This window comes from Brassica napus (genome assembly GCF_020379485.1).
Source record: "Brassica napus cultivar Da-Ae chromosome A3 unlocalized genomic scaffold, Da-Ae chrA03_Random_6, whole genome shotgun sequence".
NCBI classification, from domain to species: domain Eukaryota; kingdom Viridiplantae; phylum Streptophyta; class Magnoliopsida; order Brassicales; family Brassicaceae; genus Brassica; species Brassica napus.
Genome location: NW_026013980.1, coordinates 23,294 through 32,529, shown reverse-complemented (window position 1 = coordinate 32,529; position 9,236 = coordinate 23,294). Strand labels below are relative to the sequence as shown.

The 9,236-nt window shown below is 35.0% G+C and overlaps 1 protein-coding gene, 3 non-coding genes and 1 pseudogene across 4 annotated transcripts; 1 reads left to right on the top strand and 4 right to left on the bottom strand.

Annotated features, from left to right (window-relative positions):
- Window positions 1-655: 655 nt before the first annotated feature.
- LOC125594152 lies at window positions 656-2,263 on the bottom strand (annotated as a pseudogene).
- Window positions 2,264-6,771: 4,508 nt separating this feature from the next.
- LOC125594158 lies at window positions 6,772-6,934 on the bottom strand. The gene has a single exon (XR_007329751.1). It is a non-coding gene; the product is annotated as a small nucleolar RNA snoR138 (small nucleolar RNA).
- A 223-nt stretch (window positions 6,935-7,157) lies between these two features.
- LOC125594157 lies at window positions 7,158-7,314 on the bottom strand. The gene has a single exon (XR_007329750.1). It is a non-coding gene; the product is annotated as a small nucleolar RNA snoR138 (small nucleolar RNA).
- A 44-nt stretch (window positions 7,315-7,358) lies between these two features.
- On the bottom strand, window positions 7,359-7,515 carry LOC125594156. The gene has a single exon (XR_007329749.1). It is a non-coding gene; the product is annotated as a small nucleolar RNA U19 (small nucleolar RNA).
- Window positions 7,516-8,348: 833 nt separating this feature from the next.
- LOC125594153 lies at window positions 8,349-9,012 on the top strand. The gene has a single exon (XM_048770468.1). The coding sequence runs from the start codon at window positions 8,518-8,520 to the stop codon at window positions 8,896-8,898; it is 381 nt and encodes a 126-aa protein (XP_048626425.1). The 5' UTR covers window positions 8,349-8,517; the 3' UTR covers window positions 8,899-9,012.
- Window positions 9,013-9,236: the final 224 nt, after the last annotated feature.

The window sequence follows — 9,236 nt, the reverse complement described above, 5'->3', positions numbered from 1 at the left end:
GGTTACCTGCTTGTGATCGTTGTGACGGTTTTCTTTGTTTCTCTCGTTGAAGTAATGGTGTTCGGTATGCTTGCTCTCATCTTAAGTATGTATTATCTAAGTATACATAAGTACTTTGTATAGGTTTTTGTTTTTTGGATTATTTTATAAAAGCTTATGTAATTGGCTTAACATACACACGGTATTCTCACTTGTATACTCTGATCTATAAGTCTTTGAATATACCAAAATTTTCCGACATATGATTGTTCCGACCAGAGCTGATAACTAGAAGTTTGTAGTGAACACGGTTTTCTTACTTGAAGTTGAAGGTAAATACGTAATATATAGTTGATTTGAAATTAAGCTAAAATGTCTCAGAAGGAATCTGTTTTCTGTTGCTTAAATAAATTAGTTAGTTGTTACAGAAAAAAAAAACCAGATACTCTGTTTCCGAAACAGAGTGCTCTGTTTTTATGGTGGAGACCATAGAGCTATGTTTAAACCACATTTTGAATCAAATTTAATTTATATTCTCAAGAGGTAATGTTGGGGCGGGACATAGAGATATCAGAGGACCTTTAAAGTAGTAAATTGCTTGATATATTCTTCATTATATAAATTATATAGTAATACATATTGTGTTCCCAAAAGTACAAATACAAATCATCACTGCTTGAGTCTTCCCCAGATTATAAACTCTCTGGAAGCACGACTATGATAAAGCTAGAAAACAAGAAGCTTATCGCAGACGATGATGATGCAATAGAGAAAACAAAGAAAGTAAATACAAACGATAACAAAGTAAAAATGGAGAGAAAACCATAAACCCGGTTATGCGATTGTTATAGCTGATATGATCAGAATTGGATGTTGCTCTTGAAGCTCTGACCAAACCGCCAATTGGAAGGAACGACGTTGAGAGCTGCTTTGATTCTTCCATTGCTGAGTTGAACTTTGAAAGAGAGAGATTGGCCATTAAGGTAGGTGTTGCTTTGCCAGTTAGCTCCCCAGTTTCTTGACATAGTCTCCCATTTCTTACTTCTAGAGCCTTTAATCCAAACTTTAGAGATCTCACCAGCTCCTCCTACGTTTGAGATGAGAACCAGCTCGAAATAGTTCCTGCCATTCATCGTGAATCTCATCCCTCCACTTCTTCTGCATCCAACCCTATGACAATAAGAAGAACCCTTTAAGCACACTATTTTATGACATTCTTGATCTACAAGAAACAGAAATAGTAACATTGACTAACATTACTGTACAATTAACGTGAATTTATAAAGTTTTAATGCAGGTTTTATATATTATAAATATATAGGATATTAGATAAAAATATAAAATACATGTTAAAAATTGTTTAGAGCACTAAGTAGAAGTTGTAATGTAATTACCTTTTGTAGAGGATGGGGACGATTCCAGCTTTGTACTTAGCGATGGTGAGAAAGGCAGGCTGAGCCATGTCGAAATGAGGTCTTGGTGGGTTGCACCATCCTCCATTGTCACTAGCCTGAGCAAAGTTGGTGGACAAAAGTTTGTGGCAGTAATTGTGATTGATCTGCCTCTAAGACACCATTGTGGCACTTTGGATGCGTCGCAGACAATCTGGTAACATCCACCACATGACTTGCCGTCATTGAAGAGTGCTGTGCTCAATGCCGCAGTGTTTGTCTTGTAACCATCCGTGTATAGGTTTCCATAACCACAAGCTCCACCTGAAGGTAAGATATATAGATTCATTTCTTGAGTACGAAGATAGCTCATAAAAAGTTCATAATCATAAAGATTACATATTAAAAATATATTTATCTGTAGATATAGAATTAAACTGAATCAAACCGAAATTATTTGAAAATATAAGTTTCTCCAAATCGAAAACAATACAATTTGAAGTGTTAAATTAAACCAAACCGAGCAAAAAATGTCAAGCCGTAGTTTGGGAACTTACCCATTGTACCAGAAGCATCACTTCCACCATAGAAGGTCGCATGAGCTCGCAACCACCCTGCAGAAACTGAACTGATCTTCATGAAAAACATTGTGTAGAAGATAACTGCGACCAAAAGAGAGGCGATCTTCGCCATTTTCTTAGAAAATTCTTAGGTTTTTATGAAGTCGTTGATGATTGTAGAGTTGGATGCATAAGACTTAGGCGGCTTCATCACCTATTTATAGTAAAATCACACAGTTAGTTTCAATTAAAATAAATGTATAAATAATTATATATGACTTGGAATTAGCGAAAAAACGCTGAAAATAATGATATGATTTGCTGATGATTGACCCAATGATTAAAAGAGTGCGTATAATACGGAGTTTTCATGCATACGATAATTATAGTTAATCCAATAAGGCATGTGACTTTAGGTAGCTGCTTTTTGTTCCATTCATTTAGTTATAGACTTTGCTCTTTTTTCTTAGTTTTAAATTGAGTTAACTTGTATTTGACCAAAAAAAAAAAAAAAAAAAATTGAGTTAACTTGTCAACCAAGTTCTTACTAAAATTTTAAGTAGGATGGTAAACCGGTGGTTAGTACGAAACAAATATAATAGACTAATGCAGCAATCTATAGAATAGCTATCAAATTTTAAACTATACATTAAAAGAAACTTGATAAATCTTATTGTGTTATTCTTTCAGTAATCCGTCCCTCAAAATAAAGATAGATCGATGTGGAAAGTGAAGTTCTGTAATACTATGTGGGCCGGCGATGGCCGATGGGTAATCCAAATGCATATGATGCATAATACATTTACACATTCAACACGTATGTGTCATGTGTGTGTGATATAATTATGTAAACATGATGTAACTCAATCATCTTTTATTTCCTTTTGATATTTGCTTAAACTTGTAGTACAACGTATAAGCTATAGCGCGTCTCGTGAATGATTAGAATTCTTGCAATAACCATTAAATAGTTATATAGTATTACAAGCAAGTACATATTTATAAACAAGTTGTCTCTTGACGATCGGCGCAACGAACGTCGAATTCGAAAATCAATGAGGTTTTGTTGAAACTTCAACGTACGACATTAACTGATAAGTGCTCCTCCATTATACGCAAATTCCGTGGTACGTTGCAAGTTGCCAACTTACGCTGATAAATAGATATTTATCAAAGGTTTCGGTACTTTGACGCAAATTGCTATACAGTTTATAACTATAAAGTATGAGACTGTCTTTTCAAGTATATGTAAACCGAACAAAAACAACAAAGGGATACTTTTCTTGTAATTCAAGATGTAAAACCGATCCGAAGATAAACAAAACTATATATAACATGTTATGGTCATCTAGAGAGATGTAAACGATATATATATATATATATATATATATATAATGAATACGTATATAGTACATTGCTAAATACAGTTTTGAATTTCTTCATCAACATTCCACCCACAGATTGTTACTCAATATTATAAACACATTTAATGTGGATCTTCAACCTAATCTTGAAATGTCTAAGGTGGTCGAAGTCAAGACTTTAAAATATATAAGTACGTAATATATATTTTATACCCTAATATTATGGCATATATAATGGTAAGTCCACGTACTTATAACATGGGTGATGCGCTGATTCCATTTGATAAACTCACACATGGACCCACCGCCACCACCCTCTATTTTAATTACAGTTTCATATTATTATATAGCTAAGAATTATTGACAATCAAGATAACGCGAAATAATTATATGGAGAAGGAAAATAAAAGTACCATAGTACGTACAGTACGTAGCTTATGGATAATCTATATAACCAAGCAATGGTTAATATTCCTTCTTTATGTTTATATATATAAAGATTAGATTTGTGATATGTACAATACAAGCATTATAGTGGTGTGTCTTGTGTGGGATTCATGTCCTTTCGAGGCCCTTAAAAAAACTTTACCGCAGGAACTATTGGCACATAGATTATCAATATCACCCTTAAACTGTAAGCAGAGTCATATGCTCTTTTTTTCATCATTCACATTATAGACCCAACAAACACAAACTTTATCGCTTGTCTTAAATGATCAAGCCTATCATTTGATCAATATCTTCAACCTAACTATTTAACGACAAGGAAAACCCAAATTTGCAGATGAAACAAAAGGTAAATGAAACTGAGTGAAGAAGAAAGCGCACATAATTGAAAGTAACAGAGACTATGGAAACCTGGAAAACAAGGATGTAACTCCCGTTTTTGGTATACGAAGGAAGGTTTAACATGATTGATTTGGATATCTATGTCACTAAAATGCATTTACTTTTTTGTTTATACAGCTGTTTAGAATTCTAGGGTTAACCGTGTTTGAGCTGGAGAGCTGGAATAGTAGAAGGATGGATGACTTACCGAAAAGTCATTTGCAGTATTGTGTGAGTGTTGTTAAAACATGTGGAAAGGTCATGTGGTGATTGCGGGAATCGTAAACAAGACTTTCGAGCTTTGGAAAAAAATTAATGCACCACCCGTTGTACGGAATGGGCCCACATGCCGAGTGAGCAGACGGAGGAGACATATATATTAGCCGTAGAAGGTCGTATCAGAGCTGGTTAGCTGTCTGGGTCATGACATGAGAGGCGTTTTGAGACCTTTCATGGTGTGTGACGGTGGTGTTGCACTCTGTGAGTGGTGGTGAATTATAACATCACCAAAATGCACTTACCTTTTCTGTCACACATTCATTTAAAACTCCAGAGTTAATCGTGTTTGAGTGGGAATAGTAGAAGGATGAATAATTATCGGGAAGTCATTCGCGGTATCGTGTGAGTGATGCCAAAACATGTGGAAATGTCATGTGGTGGTTGCAAGTTAGTAAACAAAACTTTTGAGTCTTGAAAAAAAAATTTACTGAATAGAACCAAGGGCCTAGTGGACGTAGGAAGTCCATTAGCCGTGGAGAGTCAGAGCCTTACAAAGGAGATTCGATCAAATCCGGTTAAATATGTAGATAAGTGTCTAGGGTGGGCAAGTGAAACATTGGCATATAGACTCTCTAAAATTTTAAAAATAATTTACATAAACAAATATTCCTAAATTTGTAAAAGAAAAAATAATAATTAAAATTTACTAAACTATTTATAGCCTACAAATTTTAGGGTCGACCATTAAAACTGACTAATGGAAGAAGGGGTCCTAGATTTGAATAAATAATCAATTAAACTTTAATACTGTCGATCATCCATTGCTTATGGATTTCATGCCTGCTCACTCAACCTGTGGGCATCAGTAGTCTTGGCTTTCATCAGTAGTTCCCCAACCAATAAGTTTAACAGCATGACCTCCAACGTTAGAACTTAGAACCGTTGATATGGTTGTACACTCTAGATTTGTGATAAAAGGTTACACGGTTATAAATTTGATAATAGAGTTGTTAGTTTACTAAAATAGAAAGTTCAAAACAATAAAGAACTGAGATAGATACAAATAACTCATTACTTAGGTGATGGTGTTTAAAAGAAAGGTACAAACAAAACTGTTTTTGGCAATTTGTAATGTAAAGCATTGTTATCTCATGTCTTTTTTTTATTGTTTACAATCATTAGAGAATGTGAGTTTAGACATTGAGAGGTTTTCAAAATTGTTGAAATCGAAGAAGAGGAAGTTTAATAAGAGAGAATCAATCAACTTTCACAGCATTTGTTTTCATATCTGTTTCTCCAGCTTAGATTCATATCTTGTAAGTTACTTTGATTGTTTGATCATATGCAATCTCTCAGATACTCTAGAGAACGGCCTTTGAAGAGAGCAAGATGGACTCAAGACGCAGGTACGTTGTCTCTTATTTGCTCCTCTTTTTATCAACATTGTTACACAAGAAACTGTTCACTGTTGCAGATCTGCAGAAATTGGACGACTTTGAGAAGCTTGAAGCAAAGTCTTAAGGTATAACATAAACAGTTTACAGTTCAATGGAGCCACACAGTAAATCACATTTTGTTTGCAAGGAAGAGAATGAACAAGGAGAAGATGGTGATGAAGTTGAGGAATCTGAGGGAGAAGATTCTGGTAACGGAGATTATGATCAGGTTCTACTGCTTATTTTTCCTATCATGGTGAAATGAAACCTTGTGATTCAGTTACAAACATTGTCTTCTTTTATGTTTATGTACAATGTGGCTGATGCTCGTGTTTGTAAGCATATCTCATCTCTTTGTTTGATGGATGCTAATAAATTTGGGATTCTCTTCCTAATGGTTGGAGTATGTTGAGTTCTACTACAAAGGGTGTGTGGTAAGACAATAAACGAGTTGAGTTCTTGGAATAGAAGGATGTACAAATCTGCAGGAATGTAGCTTGTGACATAAAAAATAAAAGCATATCAAAACATCGGCAGCAGCCAATGGCCTGAACTAAGATCTAACTCAAATCTCCTGCGCGGCTTTCTCAAACGTAATTAGAATCATCAGTCCATTTTCCAACAGAGACATCATCATTAGCAAAAGAATAACAGAGCTTTATCATGTTGCTGATTTGGAAGAGCTCCTAACCAGAAATGATCGCATAACTGGTGGTATGCTGATGGTTACTGTCTATAACTTTATTTGAACTTCAACACTTACAAATGATTATTTCTAACTACTTAATTTTCCCAAAAAATTCAAGTTTTGCGAACAAGAGAAGCTAGGCTTAAGCATGCCCCCAAGCTGCAATCAATATACATTAGGCAGAGTTGAACTACTCTAAACGATGTTTCATTACTAGTGTCTAAAGTTTCAGTGGCCTGTCATATTCTCTCTTCTTTTCATTCTGAAAGTGATCCACAACCCCAAACTCTTTCACATAAGTCAATCAGATATTCGAATCTATCCAATAAAGGAATGAAAGATTTGATGGGTAAAAAAAAAAGAGTGAAGCTTTTTTCCACCCTCAAAAACTGATTCGAGTTTTAATATAAGCCTCTGTCTGAACCAGAAAGTATTCAGATATTGCACCTTCTCGCTATTCGGAGGCTATATACACATTCATACAGAACCGATTCTTTGGCAGCTGTCTTTTTGGATTATGTCCGATAGTAATATAAGATTTATGTTTTGATAGCTAGTTACCATCATGAATTTATACATTAGGGTCATTTTCCCAATTTTTATTTACTAGTTCCTTTGGGTCGAGGGTGGTCTCAAGTGATCTTAACAGTGTAACCAAACGCTACAAAAATAACAGATATAATAAGTCAATTAGATATTCGAATCTATCCAAGAAACGGATGATGGATTTGATGAGCAAAAAAGAGTAAAGCTCTTTCACCCTCAAAACTTGATTCGAGTTTTGATATAAGCCTCTGTCTGAACCAGAAAGTGTTCCTATATTTCACTTTCTCGTTATTCGGAGGCTATAATACATATTCATCATGTCAATAAAAACACAAAACAGTGAGAATTAATGTCAGAAGCTTTTTGGTAAGAAGAAGCTTGAAATTGAAGATAATTCAATTGCTCCTCCTCAAAAGAAACAAAAAAATGCCTCAAACGACCAAAAACAATACAGAAAAGTATTGAATGATCATAATTTATGTTTGCCTCCTAACTAAGCCAGATATGAAATTTGCCTAAAGAACTTAGGATTCACAAGACTACTCTAAGGAGGCATTTTCAAACACAAGGAACAAACAAGGGTTAAGAACACAGACACAAAGATGAAACGGTAAAGAGATTGATGTTATGAAAATTGGTGGCTCAACCCTTTTTATCCACTTCTGTACTCTAGGGTTTTGAATGTTTGTGTTTATGACTATTTTACCCTCGCTTCGAAAACGATTGGTCAATTTGGTTTGGTTTCGTAAAACCGATCAATCAATCTATATGCCACAACATTCAATACCGCTTTCGGTTATGTCCTTTGGTTCAGATTCTTCCTGATTCCAAATGTTATTTTAGCCCACTAACCAAAAGCCGGCCTAATATTAATGATAGCCCACTAACCACTGGCTCAGATACATATTAATAATTTTGTAATTTATGATTATTCGACATTTTGAGTATTATTGATTATTTTTCTTATAGATGTTACATAAATAAATGTATGTTAAAAATTATAAGCTATAAGTTTAGCACATATATGTATTTTTCTTAATTAACATAATAATAAAATATAAAATATCTGAAAATATTTATAAAACTTTGTTTTCCCCTTTTTGGAAATTTTTTTTATGAATTTCATGCTTACATAAGTAGACAGCATGAAGTTCATATGTAGAAAACAATGACGACACGAAATTCTAATCTCCTTGGGGGTGGCCAGCTGGTAAAAAGCGTAAGCATGTGCGCTGTTTTGGTTGGTAGCCGTTTCAACCAACTGTTCCTACTCATACACGAATCATCAAATTTTAAAACATTACTACTACTTTTTTTTGTCAATTTTTAAAATTAGATTTATGCTAAATAAATAAAAGAAAACAAATTATTATTCTCTGTCAAAGATAGATTTTTCCCGAATCATTCTTTCCTTCTTCTTGAATTCTCCTGTCGTTGTTTCCTTTCAAGAAAAAGAGAGAGAGAGAGAGAGGAAATAACGTCCGTTTGAAGATCCAAATCTCGGCAATGTCGACGTTCTCGCCATCGTTGGCCGTCCTCTCTCTGATTCTTCTGAGCCTCTCTCTGGTTTCATCGACGGAGATTAACAAGGGAGGAGAGATTCGATTACCTTCCGAGAAGACCAACGGTGAATTCTGCGGGAAAACGTCTAAACCGGCTTCGTGTCCGGTTAAGTGTTTTAGGGCTGATCCGGTTTGCGGAGAAGACGGCGTTACGTACTGGTGCGGTTGTGCAGATGCTCTGTGCCACGGCGTTGGTGTCTCTAAACCTGGAGCTTGTGATGTTGGTAATGGCGTTGGGTTGTCTGTTCCTGGACAAGCTCTGCTTTTGATCCACATTGTCTGGATGATGGCTCTTGGGTTTTCGATCCTCTTTGGCCTCTTCTGATTTTTTTTTTTTGTTGGGGATTAAGAAGATAGAGATTGGTAGGTTTTGAGGTTGCAACCACTGAATCTTTTTGTTGATAATCATTGATATAAAATGTTGAGTTTTATTTCCTAATTGATGTGCAGAAAAAAAAATGATATGTATTGATATATTACAAGAAAACTATGAGAAATGATCATTGTTTGGTTTGGTCCGTATTTTTGAATCTTGCTTTCGTCATCTGTTTCACAAGATGATCCCAGATTGTATCATCTGTCGGGTTGGTTGCTTCATCTAAGTGGTTTGCTTCCCAGAGAGCGTTGATCAAAATGTTTTGTATACAGGCTAAGTTTTGCTCA

Coding starts and splice junctions, on each gene's coding strand:
- LOC125594153 (XM_048770468.1), top strand. CDS start 8,518: ATGTCGACGTTCTCGCCATCGTTGGCCGTCCTCTCTCTGATTCTTCTG.